General features: G+C 43.5%; 1 protein-coding gene across 2 annotated transcripts in view; it reads right to left on the bottom strand.

Moving 5' to 3' along the window:
* The window catches only part of LOC139376908 (ligand-dependent corepressor-like), a 65,218-nt gene that overhangs the window by 20,745 nt on the left and 26,915 nt on the right, over positions 1-17,558 (bottom strand). Inside the window, exons 4-7 of one of the 2 annotated variants that reach the window (XM_071119902.1) lie at positions 14,092-14,224; positions 13,557-13,886; positions 9,949-10,045; positions 2,627-5,851 (exon numbers count right to left, since the gene is read on the bottom strand). In XM_071119902.1, the coding sequence (XP_070976003.1) occupies positions 4,819-5,851; positions 9,949-10,045; positions 13,557-13,886; positions 14,092-14,224 (1,593 nt within the window). In that variant the 3' untranslated portion in view covers positions 2,627-4,818. Of the gene's footprint in view, positions 1-2,626; positions 5,852-9,948; positions 10,046-13,556; positions 13,887-14,091; positions 14,225-17,558 lie in introns of those variants that run through there. The other variant, XM_071119901.1, reaches the window with a different exon arrangement.

The following is a 17,558-nucleotide window of genomic DNA, read 5'->3' as shown; positions in this document are numbered from 1 at the left end:
ATTAGTGTTAAGACTATTTTTATAAATACTGCAGGAGTCAAAAGGACTACAACTATCTTGTCAAGAAACATCATCTCATTGACCTGAAGGGTGTGCAAGCTTCTGAAAAGCTTCTGAAAAGCTTCTCATCGAAGCATTGGAGTGTGAAGGGTCCATTTACATTTCTGACTTATTGGGAAGAACGCCTACAAGCTATTCAATCAAAAACACATTAGTAGAAACACTGACAAAAACCAACAACCAAAGATGGAAAAACATTAACACCCTCACCTTTAAAATATGAATGAGTCAATTAGGGTGCATTTCACTTTTACAGAACCTTGAAATATTTACAAAAAGTGTACCAACCCAATTTTCAGTAGTCTTGTATAATAGATCTCATCCAAGAAAATATTTGCTAATATCAACCTTTGCCAAGTGGTATTCACATCTCCATACATAAATAATTTTGTAGCTTAATTAACCTGATGGGCAGCAAATCGCAAAACTGTTGACAACAAGATTACGGCATACATCTAAAACAGCGAGTCAACAAACAGCTAGCGGAGTTCAACACATACTGCAAAAAAGCTTTGGCCCATATCCTTCGCTTGTGTTTATGGGAAATTGCTCCTCAAGAAGTAAGATGTATTTGATGCAGGTTCAATCCTTTTCTACAGATGAGGTAGCAGAAACCAACAGAGTGGCTGCTGTGGATTTCTGTCATTTTAACATTAAAACAGGTTCCACAAGGGTTGTGTTAACACGGAAACTGTTTGTGTTTTGTGGAAGAACGGACCGCATGCAAAAGGCTAATAAAAAAACAAAACCTTGAATTTCTCTCCAAATAGTCTAATCTTGTCTCAGTATCTGGATTTATAAATGTCCATTTTATGGCAGCGACTACTTAGGCTCCGTGATTGTCATGGTAACACAGAAAAGCCTTGCAACTGTTTAATTTGATTAAAAAGTAACTCACTTTGATTTGTTTAGCTTTTTGTTGTCAATCCCATCGAATCCAGTAATAAAACTGACTCATCCTCAAAACAAAGACGTAATCTTGATTAGTTTCCGACGACCAATTACAATGAAATGAAATCATAACCAAAATCTATTGCAACTACTGCGAAGCATATGTCTCGACTTGAGGGTTATCACAGTTGGTTTGCAAGTTCATCAAAAGATTTCTACATATACAGTACCAGTCAAAAAAGTTGACACCTCAAATCAAGGGTTTTCCTTTCATTTTACTATCATCTAAATTGTAGAATAATAGCAAAGACATCAAAACCCAAATGGAATCATGTAGTAAAAGAAAAAAAGGTGTTGAATCAAAATATATTTTCTATATTTGAGATTCTTCAAAGAAGCAAACCTTTGCCTTGAGAACAGGTATATCTTCTGTATACCCACCCTACCTTGTCACAACACAAATTATTGAATGCATTAAGAAAGAAAGATATTCCACAAATTAACTTTTTAAAAGGCCCCTGTTAATTGAAATGCATTCCAGGTGACTTCCTCCTGAAGCTGGTTGAGAATGCCAAGCGTGTGCAAAGGTATCATCAAGGCAACGGGTGGCTATTTTGAAGAATCTCAAATATAAAATAGCTTTTTTGGTTACTGCATTTTTCGATGTGTGTTATTTCATAGTTGATGTCTTAACTATTATTCTACAATGTAGAAAATAGTAAAAAAATAAAGAATACCCCTTGAATGAGTAGGTGTGTACAAGTTTTTGACTGACATACATTGCACATTTAAAAAGTAACATTTACAGTAGATTCATACTTATTAGTTAACCTAGTAGTCAACTATATTTATTTTCACTATACTTATATACACCTGAAAGACTAAAGGAAATGTCAGAGATTCTGAAATGTAATGTTGTCCAAAAAAATCAAATAAAAACTGTTTTTTGCATTTCATGTGATATCAGTTAAGTTTGACCAATTATCTAAGAGTTTGTAGCTGTGTGTTCACGGTGGGCCAAAAGCAAACTTTTAACTCAAATGTCTGTCGAAATATTTCATTTACATGAGTCTCAAAAATGATGCATAACAACTTACTGGGTCAAGAGTAAGAAATAAACATCTTACAGTCTTGTTAACTATAAATATTTCCCTAGAACTGTAGAAATACAACCGGTCTGATGACAGTATTAAAACCAGCACTGTAATAGAAACCTTATACAAGGACAATAGGGGCTTGGTCTAATATTCTGAAATGTCCTGAGGTGTAACTGTCGATAGGGTAAGTAGTACTCACAGCAGTTTTGCCAAATTCACAGCGGGACGCCATGTTGCTGCTTCCGAGCGTTCTAGTCACGATGAGTATTTGGATTCTAGTTCTGATTGTAGAATGAGATAAGTAAACATTGTGTACAATTCTGAGATTTCCATAAATTGTTATTGGTCGTTATTATCAAGGAGGAGCAAATACGGCATCCATTGAATGTTTTCTAAAAACATCACGATGTTTAAACTGCAATGGGCTTCAGCATATTCTACACTTCTCCAAAGAATTTCCTTAGCGCTATGCGCCACGTGGCGAAACCTTTGAAACCGTTGAGACTCATCAATTTACTGCACCTTAAAGCTGCAATCTAACACGTGAATAAAACCAATCTTTAAATACATAGGTAAGATTTTTTTTTTTTGTTTTAAGAACAAACATTTCCACCTGTCCCTTGTCCTTGTCTTCTTCTGTTAAGCAGGGACAGTCATCACTAGAGGTAACGGAACTACCCGACTTCACACCTGAAGTTTGTTGTGCTAACTGCAGCGCCGCACAGATTTTAACTGTCCAGGAGGCTCAAACTGGTAAACAAATGCTCGGTTAAGGTAAGTTGTGAGAACATCTGATAAGAGTCGGGTGCATATATTTATCAGTCAATGGTAAGACATCCCAAAAGTGTCTGTTCGCAGACAACAAAAAATATGAAATGTACCCCTTTTCAGATGATTCTGAGTAAGATACAAGAGGCATGGAAATAAGTAGGAGATATACATCTGAGTGAGGTATGTTTGTGTATAGATATCTAACATAGTATATACATTTCTGATAAAGATAGAAATATACACATTCACAGTACTGCAGCCACACACAAACATTATCCTGAGTTGTGGTGAAGGCTACAGGTAAACACAGGTAAAGAAATGTCCCAGTCACACAGCGGAGAGACATCTGAGTGGTTGTAACTCTGCCGTGCTTTTGGAGAGTATAAACGGTTAGCTTGCGTCACAAAAACAATGTGCAGGCTTCAATGAGGCAGAAGTCGTGTGATTCTGGATGGCCAGACTGCTAGCAACAATGACAAGAAACTGCCACCTGGGGAATTGTGGGTGGTGTGTTTTAGCTAGTTTGATCTCTTTGATACAATGTCTTGTTTTGAGGTGTTTTGACTGATGTCACATCTATGCTAATATAGCCAAAATTCACAAGCTAGCTCACCAACAACTGACATGTATTTCAGAGGAAAGTGCTCATTGTGCAAATGTACGTTTCAATACACATGTGAGACAGAATATAGTTTACGTGTCAACAATCTAGGCCAAACCAGTTTCTCTATAGTGATTTTTTAGCTAAACAGCCAACACGTCTATAGCTGAGGTTTGGTTGGTAACTAAGGAGGTGAAATTGCAGACAGAGGAATCTGTTCTCCCAACAAACAAAAACATACAACCTCACATTAATATTTTCAGTAGTTGCAGGCATCCTTGCAACCACATATTCTTTCTGCTGTAGTATGGTCTATTCAATCTCAGGTGTGCATTTGCTGAACAGTGACAGGGAAAGAGATTGTCAACCAGTGTTTGACTTTAAGCTCACAAAGTAAAATAAACATTATGAACCCCCATTTAGGTGGTCAAATATGAAGAGTTTCAAATAGAAATAAGCCTGGATTCTACATGTCGAGGGCTGAGCATGCGTCATCATTATGACCCAAACAAAGAAAGGAGGTTGGTGAATCCAACCCATATGTCTCCAACCTTGGTGCTACAAGGTCTGCAGGCTTTTGATTCAGCTGGCCTCCAATAAGACCATACATTTCCTGTAGTTCTACAGGACCTGGGTTGCAGGCCGTTGGCTCAACCCGAAGTGCTGTAATAACTAGAGTACTCCTAGAAGACAGTAAGGGGCGCCACTGATCAATATAGAACTCTGAAGACAATTGGGCTTGGTCCAATTGCAATTTTGCCAACACATCACACATTATATTAGTCAAATAGTAAAAATATTAGATTATGTTAGCACCGTATCTAAAGCAGTTTCAGGATGAACCGTTAAAATATTGTTTGATATCCTTATACAGCACAAACAAGCTTCATAAAACACTGCCAAAACATATTTCAAATATGGAGTGTTTCAACAATGTCTAGGACAACGTCGAGGGGCAGAGACAATTTAGTTTTGATTGATTTAGACAACAGCTACTTATAGGCTTACCAAACATGTTGAAACAATTAAAGAGTTAAGATGAATAGGTCAGATTGATTCACGGGGTTGATCACAGTAAGTAGAAGTACATTTGGAATAAATCAACATACCTAACTGATCAATTGTGTACTAGCTATATAGAGTCCACAGGAGGTTGGTGGCACCCTAATTGGGGAGGACAGGCTTGTGGTAATGGCTGGAGCGGAACGTTATCAAACACATGGTTTGATGCCATTTCATTTGCTCTGTTCCAAACATTATTATGAGCCATCCTCCCCTCAGCAGCCGCCCCTGATAGACTCTTCTGTCATTGCCACTGCCTGGCAAATGCAAACCATTACCTGGTCTGGGAAAAAACATCACATATCATCAAGTACTGAATCTCTTTCAATCGTGACTTTATTCGTCTGGGGAGAGGCGTGTACTGAGCAGCTGCCTGCCGTTCTCTCCAGATGCTGACACAGACTGAAGGTCCATGGTCGCATACAGAGCTTCTTGGCTCTCTGGGGCCTCCGTATCCTCCGGTTCCTCCATGTGGCTCATCAGCTTCAGCTTCTTCTTGGGTGGATGTTTCAGGGTGCCAAGGCGCTCCTTGACTTTATACTCCAGCGTGCTGTGAGGGATCCCGTAGACGGTCTGAGCCTTGGACACGCTCATCTTCCCCTCCATCACCACTCCAATAGCTTCCTCTAGCAGCTCTGCGTTGTACTGTCGGTATCGTCCCCTCTTTTTCCTCAGATGCATGTTGCTGAGGTCTGCCTCGGGGTCAGAGGTAGGATACTGCCCCCCAGAGGCAGGGCGGTCTGTATCGGATGAAGCCCAGTACTCCTTCTCTCCTCCACTGCTTCCCAGGCGGCTGTGTTTGGGCAGGATGGACCTCTGCCTCTTCCCCAGGCTGTTCTCACAGTGGTGGCTGGGGAGTCTGTAGGGATCAGAGCTCAGGGAGCCCAAGCAGAAGTCCATCCCCAGGCCTCCAAGGCCTCTCACCTGGGGGATTTTGAGGTCAACGGTCGGGGAGTGGGAAAGAGAGAGGCCCGGGTCTCTGGGGGCCTCCTGGATGATTGCCTTCCCACAGGAGGGCGACTTGGTGAAGAGCCCTGCAGCCTCCAGCAAGCTGGGTAGGTCTTTGAGGTGGTCTCCAGCTCTGCTGTTGGCCCGGAGCTTCAGGAGGGCTCCAAAGTGGGTCTTGGAGGCCCAGGACGGAGAGCCGTACCTGGAAAGGAGAGAGAGGTGGTCGAAGGGTCTGGACATCTGGTTCTGGTTGGGAGACAACTCTGGGCTGGAATATAGGTTCACTTCCTGTTTGATGTGCAGGGCGTGACAGAGAGGTGAGGGGGGCTTTAAAGGGACAGAGTGGCTGAAATTCTCCCTCCTCCCATCCTGCAGGCTCCACATAGGCAGCCCGGCCTGTCCGTCAGCACTCAGGGAACGCCTGATTGGATGGAAGGAAATTGGGTGTAAGCAGAGCTTGCACAGTGCTTTAATGTTTCTCTCTCTAGGGGAGGATGGGTTGGGGGAGGGAAGATGAGGCCACTCCTTTATTGGTTGCTTAGGTAACATCATATTAGAAAATATATACGTCCATGAGTGTGCTACTTTTAAGAACAAAAAAGGCTCAAGGTTTGGGAATTTGTTTATTTTGTCTTCGCATTTTATTACAAATTATGCGTCAGTTAACATAACAATAAGAAAACAATTTTAAAAAAGGATATGCAGGAAAAAGAAAATCAAAAGAAAAATATGAAATCTAAAAAAAAAGTTAATAATGTCCAGCTCTGTTCAGATAGGGCAGGAGAGTGAGGAGGGCATGTTGGTCATTAGTCCTGTCCATATAGCTCAGGGGGGAGGGGGGCATGCTGGTCATTAGTCCTGTCCATATAGCTCAGGGGGGAGGGGGGCATGCTGGTCATTAGTCCTGTCCATATAGCTCAGGGGGAGGGGGGCATGCTGGTCATTAGTCCTGTCCATATAGCTCAGGGGGGAGGGGGGCATGCTGGTCATTAGTCCTGTCCATATAGCTCAGGGGGGAGGGGGGCATGTTGGTCATTAGTCCTGTCCATATAGCTCAGGGGGGAGGAGGGCATGTTGGTCATTAGTCCTGTCCATATAGCTCAGGGGGGAGGGGGGCATGTTGGTCATTAGTCCTGTCCATATAGCTCAGGGGGGAGGGGGGCATGTTGGTCATTAGTCCTGTCCATATAGCTCAGGGGGGAGGAGGGCATGTTGGTCATTAGTCCTGTCCATATAGCTCAGGGGGGAGGAGGGCATGTTGGTCATTAGTCCTGTCCATATAGCTCAGGGGGGAGGGGGGCATGTTGGTCATTAGTCCTGTCCATATAGCTCAGGGGGGAGGGGGGCATGTTGGTCATTAGTCCTGTCCATATAGCTCAGGGGGGAGGGGGGCATGTTGGTCATTAGTCCTGTCCATATAGCTCAGGGGGGAGAAAGGAGGGCATGTTGGTCATTAGTCCTGTCCATATAGCTCAGGGGGGAAGGGGGCATGTTGGTCATTAGTCCTGTCCATATAGCTCAGGGGGGAGGGGGGCATGTTGGTCATTAGTCCTGTCCATATAGCTCAGGGGGGAGAAAGGAGGGCATGTTGGTCATTAGTCCTGTCCATATAGCTCAGGGGGGAAGGGGGCATGTTGGTCATTAGTCCTGTCCATATAGCTCAGGGGGGAGGAGGGCATGTTGGTCATTAGTCCTGTCCATATAGCTCAGGGGGGAGGGGGGCATGTTGGTCATTAGTCCTGTCCATATAGCTCAGGGGGGAGGGGGGCATGTTGGTCATTAGTCCTGTCCATATAGCTCAGGGAGGAGGGGGGCATGCTGGTCATTAGTCCTGTCCATATAGCTCAGGGGGGAGGGGGGCATGCTGGTCATTAGTCCTGTCCATATAGCTCAGGGGGGAGGGAGGAGGGCATGTTGGTCATTAGTCCTGTCCATATAGCTCAGGGGGGAGGAGGGAGGGAGGAGGGCATGTTGGTCATTAGTCCTGTCCATATAGCTCAGGGGGGAGGGGGCATGTTGGTCATTAGTCCTGTCCATATAGCTCAGGGGGGAGGGAGGAGGGCATGTTGGTCATTAGTCCTGTCCATATAGCTCAGGGGGGAGAAAGGAGGGCATGTTGGTCATTAGTCCTGTCCATATAGCTCAGGGGGGAAGGGGGCATGTTGGTCATTAGTCCTGTCCATATAGCTCAGGGGGGAGGAGCCATGTTGGTCATTCGTGCTGTCAATATATGTCAGGAGGGAGGGAGGAGGGCATGTTGGTCATTAGTCCTGTCCATATAGCTCAGGGGGGAGGGGGGCATGTTGGTCATTAGTCCTGTCCATATAGTTCAGGGGGGAGGGAGGAGGGCATGTTGGTCATTAGTCCTGTCCATATAGCTCAGGGGGGAGAGGGGCATGTTGGTCATTAGTCCTGTCCATATAGCTCAGGGGGAGGGAGGAGGGCATGTTGGTCATTAGTCCTGTCCATATAGCTCAGGGGGGAGGGAGGAGGGCATGTTGGTCATTAGTCCTGTCCATATAGCTCAGGGGGGAGGGGGGGAGAGAGGAGGGCATGTTGGTCATTAGTCCTGTCCATATAGCTCAGGGGGGAGAGGGGGATGTTGGTCATTAGTCCTGTCCATATAGCTCAGGAGGGAGGAGGGGGGGCATGTTGGTCATTCGTGCTGTCAATATATGTCAGGAGGGAGGGAGGAGGGCATGTTGGTCATTAGTCCTGTCCATATAGCTCAGGGGGGAGGGGGGCATGTTGGTCATTAGTCCTGTCCATATAGCTCAGGGGGGAGGGGGGCATGTTGGTCATTAGTCCTGTCCATATAGCTCAGGGGGGAGGGCATGTTGGTCATTAGTCCTGTCCATATAGCTCAGGGGGGAGGGGGGCATGTTGGTCATTGCAGCAAGGCAGTCAGGCATTTAATAACAGAGCAGGGCACGATGACCGTGTTGCCAAATGACTAATGCTAACGTAGTGATAGCCCTTAGCGAGTGACGTTACCACTGAACAAGCACAGCAATAAAAGAGTAAGCCATCAGTATGGGATGTTATAGGGCTACTTACTGTACATAAACACTCACAATATCAACCTGACAAATACTGTTACTAAGAAAAACATCTGAAATACTTGTCTGCCAGGTCAGCACTCAAGGCACACACAGAATGTGTGACAGAACATAGAAAATCATCAGGTCTTATTGAGTGAACATGATTACATTAAATTGATGGGTGAATGATTGATTTGTGATGAGAGGAAATAATGACGGACACCGAGGCAAATAAAATAAGCATGCGCTTTACTGTTGCTAATGCACTAGCAGGCATAAACCAATATATTATGACTTGACAGGTGTCTGCTTTTTTTTGCACTTCTAAATATTCCCTCCACCTTCAAATCAGTTCTCCATCTCACCTCAGCTTTGAAATATCATTTCAGAGAGAGAAAAGGGGGGAGACAGAGAGAGGAGAGAGATTGGTAGATAGTAGATATATGGACCTATACATCTGTGGATCTCTGCATACAGAGCTGTACATTCTGAACAGCTTTACCACAAGCAGCTGGCTCTCTTCCTTCACTCACTCCCCCCTCCCTTCACTCACCCACCCTTGCTTGCTTCCTTCCCTCCACCTTCCTTCCTCACTCCCCTCCCTCCCTCACTCACCCACCCTCCCTTCACTCACTCCCTCCCTCACACTCACTCCCCCCTCCCTTCACTCACTCCCTCACCCACCCTTGTTTCCTTCCTCACTCCCCCTAACTTCACTCGCACCCTCCCTTCACTCACCAGCCCCCCCTTCCTTCCCTTCCCTCCGCGTCCTTCCCTTCCTTCACCCCCCTCCCTTCCCTCCCTCCCCCTCGTGTCCTTTACCTCCTTCACCCCCCTCCCCCCCCCCCTCGTGTCCTTCCCTTCCTTCACTCGCTCTAAAGAGAGGAGTGTAGCTAGAGAGCGGAGAAACTGTTGCTTAATTAATCCAAATTAAAAATGAATTCCGCTGTGTTCCACTTCAAATGCACTAACATCCATACCGCGGTGTGATGATATCATGAGGCATTGCCCTAGGGCAAAACACAAGAGTTTACTGGATTAGAGATTTTACATTATTTTTGACCTTGAAATGAAGGTCAATGTAAACCATTGAACACCATGCAGTGTAATTAGTAGAACGGAAAGCTCTACTGGTTAGGGGTTTATTCAGATTATTTTGCTTATTTCTAAAAATCTTTTGGAATCTTAACTACATCTTATTGTGTATTTAAAAGGAATACAATAATAATAATAATAATAATATAATGTCTCCTGATACCAAAGTATTTCCTTCAAGATGTCCTTCTTGAAGATGCACATGTGAAACCACTAATGTCACAGTCAAATCAACAGGCACACCATGCATCTCCGCAGGACCAGAGTTGGTGACCATCGCTTCATGAGCTCCTACAGGTTATTATAAACGGTTGTTTGAACAGGTTGGGGAGTGAGCTATGGTAAAGCCTTACAGGAAGTAGAAACAGAAAGTTGGTCTTACCCTTTAAGAGTGGACGTCTGGGAAAGATGTGGGCTGCGGAGCGATGGAGTGCTGCTTTTGGCCCGTCCCTTTTTGAGTGACAGGTCCAGGACTCCATCTAGGTACAGGACACAAGGATTAGCGCAGCACGTGAGCAAAAGGATTTAATATATTCCCAGTATTTTACAAAACGTTCCATCCCAAGAATAAATCCCTTTCTCCCGGGTAACCCAGCATTTCCCGCCAAAACCGGAAGGGTCTTTCAAAAGCATTATAAAGCATTGAAATATACTTTGATCAGCATGAAAACTCAAACCTGATGCTACCTCAGCCTGATAAGCTAAATATGTCATATATTTTATGAGCCGTACATTAACGACATTTAATGAGCCCAAGCCCAAAAAAGGCCAAATGTTCGTGCTGTTAACGAATAAATATATGAAATAGGCTACTGCACGACAGGATAACATAAAAACCCATAGATGTAGCTAGCTACAGTTGAAGTTGGAAGGTAACATACACCGAGGTTGGAGTCATTAAAACTCGTTTTTCAACCATTCCACAAATTTCTTGTAAACAAACTAGCGTTTTGGCAAGTAGGTTAGGACATCTACTTTGTGTATGACAAGTTATATTTCCAACAATTGTTAACAGACAGATTATTTCACATAACTCACTGTAGTGGGTCAGAAGTTTACATACACTAAGTTGACTGTGCCTTTAAACAGCTTGGAAAATTCTAGAAAATTAGGTTGTGGCTTTAGAAGCTTCTGATAGGCTAATTGACATCATTGAGTCAATTGGAGGTGTATCTGTGGATGTATTTCAAGGTCTACCTTCAAACTCCACGCCTCTTTGCTTGACATTGTGGGAAAATCAAAAGAAATCAGCCAAGAAAAAAATTGTAGACCTCCACAAGTCTGGTTCATCCTTGAGAGCAATTTCCAAATGCCTGAAGATACCACGCTCATCTGTACAAACAATAGTACGCAAGTATAAACCCCATGGGACCATGAAGCCGTCATACCGTTCAGGAAAGAGACGCGTTCTGTCTCTTAGAGATGAGCGTACCTTGGTGTGAAAAGAGCAAAATCAATCCCAGAATAACAGCAAAGGACCTTGTGAAGATGCTTGAGGAAACCAGTATAAAAGTATCTATATCCACAGTAAAATGAGTCCTATATCGACATAATCTGAAAGGCCGCTAAGCAAGGAAGAAGCCACTGCTCCAAAACCGCCATAAAAAAGCCAGACTACGGTTTGCAAATGCACATGGGGACAAAGATCGTACTTTTTGGAGAAATGTCCTCTGGCCTGATGAAACAAAAATAGAACTGTTTGGCCATAATGACCATCAATATGTTTGAAGGAAAAAGGGGGAGGCTTGCAAGCCGAAGAACACCATCCCAACCGTGGAGCACGGTGGTGGCAGCATCATGTTGTGGGGATGGATATATGTGGATATATTGAAGCAACATCTCAAGACATCAGTCAGGAAGTTAAAGCTTGGCCGCAAATGGGTCTTGCAAATGGAGAAGGACCCCAAGCATACTTCCAAAGTTGTGGCAAAATGGCTTAAGAACAACCAAGTCAAGGTATTGGAGTGGCCATCACAAAGCCCTGACCTCAATCCTATTGAAAATTTGTAGGCAGAACTGAAAAAGCCTGTGCGAGCAAGGAGGCCTACAAACCTGACTCAATTACACCAGCCCTGTCAGGAGGAATGGGCCAAAATTCACCCAAATTATTGTGGGAAGCTTGTGGAAGGCTATCTGAAACGTTTGACCCAAGTTAAACAATTTAAAGGCAATGCTACCAAATACTAATTGAGTGTATGTAAACTTCTGACCCACTGGGAATGTGATGAAAGAAAAAAGCTAAAATAAATAATTCTCTACTATTCTACGGACATTTCACATTCTTAAAATAAAGTGGTGATCCTAATTGACCTAAGACAGGGAATTTTTACTAGGATTAAATGTTAGTAATTGTGAAAAACTGAGTTGAAATGTATTTGGCTAAGGTGTATGTAAACTTCCGAATTCAGCTGTATATGCTCTCTTGGGTAAATAAATTAAACTAGCTCCATTAAGCTAATCTTTTTGAGTGTGAACTGTATTACATGGACTGGAATTACGCACATCATTCAAACCATGATATGTGATTATGAACATGGGATTATGGTGCAGCACATGCTGCCTACAAAGTTAAATGTAGCCTGTAGGCGAGCACATTTTGAAATATAAAAATGTGGCCCATTTCTATATTGAGTATGCTGACGCATATGTAGCTTTCATAATATTTCCCCTAATGTTATTAGTCTTCCTCTTTCGCTTAATTCCTTCCTCGCTAAGTTAACAGTCAAGGACAACAAAACTTATTTCATTTATCTTCATCATGCTAATGACATCCTTGAATAATATAGGACTAGAATTAGATGCAGAAGGCTTTCACGTCTCTTCAAGATTGAATGGTTCTGGTTCTGAATGAATAACTGCTGTAGCCTACCGCCATCGCGTGTTCACTCTTCTTTCAAAGTACCCGAGAGTTCTATTGGCTGCTGAATTTAACATTCAGCAACAAACAAAAAAAGAGCTTGCGCCCCTCTTCGAATAGTCTATTGGTATAACGCTAAAATAAATTATGTCCAGCAAGCTATTCTAGTCTAGCTTTTCCTACTTGGGACTCCAAGAGCTAAGGAGAGGTTTTTAAGGAGAGGCCAGCGGAGAACAGGTCCTTGTGTATTGAGCAAGAGACATAATCTATAAGCTTATTATGCATTCCCCATCATTAATTATGTAAATATAAGACTAATACAGCAGTGAATGTAAATATGAAAGAGGTAGGCTAGGACATCAATATATAGGGCTATGCATACATACATACATTACATACATAACCCTGTTCTAGATTTGTATGTTATCTATTTGCAATTTGAATAGAGTTGGAGAGAGAGAAAGATAGTGTTTGCACATGCACTGATTTAAACAACAATATTAGAGTGATAGTCTGTTTAAAAACTCTGCAATTAAAAAATAATCTTTACAATGAAAAAACAAGGTGACCCTCAAAAGCCAGATGGAGATGGTAAATTAGATGCACATTTGGTCTATAAATGTTACTGCATCATAGGCTATGCTGCAGCAAATGTACCTGTCAGAAGGGGGAAAAAAGTTAGCATGGTGAGATGATAAGTCTACATGCATTGTGAACTGCGCTCCATACTGAGATGGGCTGTCTGTCCCCACACTGAGGGTTGATGGTTCATCATGCAGAGAATATAGAGAAGCCAGATTAAGACATTGCATATAATTTAACAGTTCCATTTCACGCCATGCTGTTCATAAAAATCATTTATTATAATTTACCAGTATCTGGCAGTTACTTATCCTGGGGAAAAAGGAGTGGTTTTGGGTGGTAAATTCCAATAAATCTCAGTAACCAGGTTCCCATCATTCAACCCTAGTGTGCAGTACAGTAGTGTAGTGAATCTGCTGGTACCTTGTTCTGCAGGCTGTGGCGGGAACCTCTTGAAAGTTAGGAAGAGGTTACTTTACATCAAATATATTACCAGTACAAGTGTGTCTGCTCGGTCAGTCTACTACCAGCACTAGTGCATCTGCTGCTACCTTGTTCTACAGGCTGTGGCAGAGGCTTCTTGACAGTGAGGTCGAGAGGCAAGTCCTGGTCGGCCATCAGCAGCTTGGAGAGGACGGGGTTCTGGCTGGGTACGGAGTGGGTAGCAGTACCACCAGGGCTGGCAGCTGGGGGCACCGTGGGCAGCGAGGGGGGAGGAGGCAGGCTTTGGTCTGGGTGGGGACCAGGCCTGGGAGTGTAGCGGCTGTCCGGAGTAGAGGAACTACTTTTTGAGGTATATTCTGCAGCGAACTGGCGGATCATCCTCTGCATTATGTCCAGAGCCACTCCTGGAATGTGCGGGTCTGAGAAGCTGGGCACATCTGAGGGAGGGACAGGGAACAATAACATTATAAAGACATCTGTAGAGACGGTTGACCCTAAGCCCGTGAGCGAAAGCCATCAACCATAGCAACAGTTTCTCAAATGTAACTAAGAGCACACATGGTCCTGTTAGATATTCCTGTCGCTACACAATCTTACAGAAATTGCTGTAACAAATATAGTTCTTCGTAAGTAAAGACCTACCTTTTTTGTAGAGGACTGCATTAAAAAATTCCTCTGCTTGTTTCTCAAGTCTGTTGATCTTGGTCTGGTCTTTGACCAGCAGGGGTTCAGCTCCACTCTCCAACCCCTGGTTGCTCAGGCCAACTAAGTGCTCCTTGGAGAAGAGAGAAACATAAACAAATGGAATAGCGTCTTAGCAGCAGAAGTGACATGCTGTGGCATATGGTAGACCCGTACTTAACTTCTTGGTGACTGGGGCAGTATTGAGTAGCTTGGATGAATAAGGTGCCCAGAGTAAACTGCCAGCTACTCAGCCATAAAAGCTAGAATATGCATATAATTAGAACATTTGGAAAGAAAATACTCAAGTTTCTAAAACTGTTTGAATGATGTCTGAGTATAAAAAAACTCATATGGCAGGCGAAAACCTGAGAAAAATCCAACCAGGAAGTGGGAAATCTGAGGTTTGTAGTTTTTCAACTCATTGCCATTCCAATATACCGTGTCTGTGGGGTCATTTTGCACTTCCTAATGCTTCCACTAGATGTTAACAGTCTTTAGAACCTTGTTTGAGGCTTCTACTGTGAATGGGGGCGAATGAGAGGGGATTGAGTCAGGTGTCTGGCAGATTGCCACGAGCTCGTGACACGCGGTCATGTGAAAGTTAGCTTGCGTTCCATTGCTTTTCTACAGACAAAGAAATTCTCCAGTTGGAACATTATTGAAGATTTATGATAAAAACATCCTAAAGATTGATTCTATACTTCTTTTGACATGTTTCTACGACCTGTAATATTACTTTTTGGACTTTTCGTCCGACCTTTCAGCTGGACTTGCACGCGCGTTTGCATTTGGTTTACCAAACGTCCTAACAAAAGAAGGTATTTGGACATAAATTATGAACTTTATCAAACATACATATACATATACATACATATATATATATATATATATATATATATATATATATATATATATATATATATATATATATATATATATATATATAGCTCAAAAAAATAAAGGGAACACTTAAACAACACAATGTAACGCCAAGTCAATCACACTTCTGTGAAATCAAACTGTCCACGTAGGAAGCAACACTGATTGGCAATAAATTTCACATGCTGTTGTGGAAATGGAATAGACAGCAGGTGGAAATTATAGGCAATTAGCAAGACACCCCCAATAAAGGAGTGGTTCTGCAGGTGATAACCACAGACCACTTCTCAGTTCCTATGCTTCCTGGCTGATGTTTTGGTCACTTTTGAATGCTGGCGGTGCTTTCACTCTAGTGGTAGCATGAGACGGAGTCTACAACCCACACAAGTGGCTCAGGTAGTGCAGCTCATCCAGGATGGCACATCAATGCGAGCTGTGGCAAGAAGGTTTGCTGTGTCTGTCAGCTTAGTGTCCAGAGCATGGAGGCGCTACCAGGACAGGCCAGTACATCAGGAGACGTGTAGGAGGCCGTAAGAGGGCAACAGCCCAGCAGCAGGACCGCTACCTCCGCCTTTGTGCAAGGAAGTGAGGGAAGAGCACTGCCAGAGCCCTGCAAAATTACCTTCAGCAGGCCACAAATGTGCATGTGTCTGCTCAAACGGTCAGAAACAGACTCCATGAGGGTGGTATGAGGGCCCGACGTCCACAGGTGGGGGTTGTGCTTACAGCCCAACACCGTGCAGGACGTTTTTCATTTGCCAGAGAACACCAAGATTGGCAAATTCATTCGCCACTGGCACCCTGTGCTCTTCACAGATGAAAGCAGGTTCACACTGAGCACATGAGACAGATGTGACAGTCTGGAGACGCCGTGGAGAACGTTCCGCTGCCTGCAACATCCTCCAGCATGACCGGTTTGGTGGTGGGTCAGTCATGGTGTGGGGTGGCATTTCTTTGGGGGGCCGCACAGCCCTCCATGTGCTCGCCAGAGGTAGCCTGACTGCCATTAGGTACCGAGATGAGATCCTCAGAACCCTTGTGAGACCATATGCTGGTGCGGTTGGCCCTGGGTTCCTCCTAATGCAAGACAATGCTAGACCTCATGTGGCTGGAGTGTGTCAGCAGTTCCTGCAAGAGGAAGGCATTGATGCTATGGACTGGCCCGCCTGTTCCCCAGACCTGAATCCAATTGAGCACATCTGGGACATCATGTCTCGCTCCATCCACAGACTGTCCAGGAGTTGGCGGATGCTTTAGTCCAGGTCTGGGAGGAGATCCCTCAGGAGACCATCCGCCACCTCATCAGGAGCATGCCCAGGCGTTGTAAGGAGGTCATACAGGCACGTGGAGACCACACACTACTGAGCCTCACTTTGACTTGTTTTAAGGACATTACATCAAAGTTGGAGCAGCCAGTAGTGTGGTTTTCCACTTTAATTTTGAGTGTGACTTGAAATCCAGACCTCCATGTGTTGATAAATTTGATTTCCATTGATAATTTTTGTGTGATTTCGTTGTCAGCACATTCAACTATGTAAAATAAAAAAGTATTTAATAAGAATATTTCATTCATTCAGATCTAGGATGTGTTATTTTAGTGTTCCCTTTATTTTTTTGAGCAGTGTATCTCTCTTTGGCTGTTTTGGTCTCTGAGCGCCGTACTCAGATTATTGCATGGTGTGCTTAAAAAAAAAATCTGACACAGCATTAAGGAGACGCTTATCTAAAGTTCCATGTATAATAGTTGTATCGTTCATCAATGTTTATTATGAGTATTTCTGTAAATTGATGTGGCTCTCTGCAAAATCACTGCATGTTTTGGAATTTCTGAACATAACACGCCAATGTAAAATGAGAATTTTGGATATAAATATGCACTTTATCAAACAAAACATACATGTATTGTGTAACATGAAGTCCTATGAATGTCATCTGATGAAGATCAAAGGTTAGTGATTCATTTTATCTATATTCCTGCTTTTTGTGACTCCTCTCTTTGGCTGGAAAAATGGCTGTTTTTCTGTGACTTGGTGGTAACCAAACAATCGTTTGTGGTGCTTTCGCTGTAAAGCCTTTTTGAAATCGAACACTGTGGCAGGATTAACGAGAATTGTATCTTTACAATGGTGAAAAAAATACATGTATGCTTGAGGAATTTTAATAAGGAGATTTTCGTTGTTTTGAATTTGGCGCACCTGCACTTTCACTGGCTGTTTGCGGGGTGGGACGCTACCATCCCGAATATCCCAGAGAGGTTAAGCAATAAGGCACAAGGGGGGGGGGGGGGGGGGGTGTTATATGGCCAATATAACACTGCTAAGGGGTGTTCTTATGCACGACAACACAGATAGAATAGAAGCCCTTACATGGAACCCAAACCGTCTGCACGCGTGCACTATCGTGCATAAATGTATTTTGTCCCCCTACACCAAATGCGATCACAACACGCAGGTTAAAATAGCAAAACAAACTGAACCAATTACATTAATTTGGGGACAGGTAGAAAAGCATTAAACATGTATTGCAATTTAGCTAGTTCGCTTGCA

This window comes from Oncorhynchus clarkii, chromosome 20, assembly GCF_045791955.1.
Source record: "Oncorhynchus clarkii lewisi isolate Uvic-CL-2024 chromosome 20, UVic_Ocla_1.0, whole genome shotgun sequence".
Taxonomy (NCBI): Eukaryota; Metazoa; Chordata; class Actinopteri; order Salmoniformes; family Salmonidae; genus Oncorhynchus; species Oncorhynchus clarkii.
This window is presented reverse-complemented; position numbering and strand designations above follow the sequence as displayed.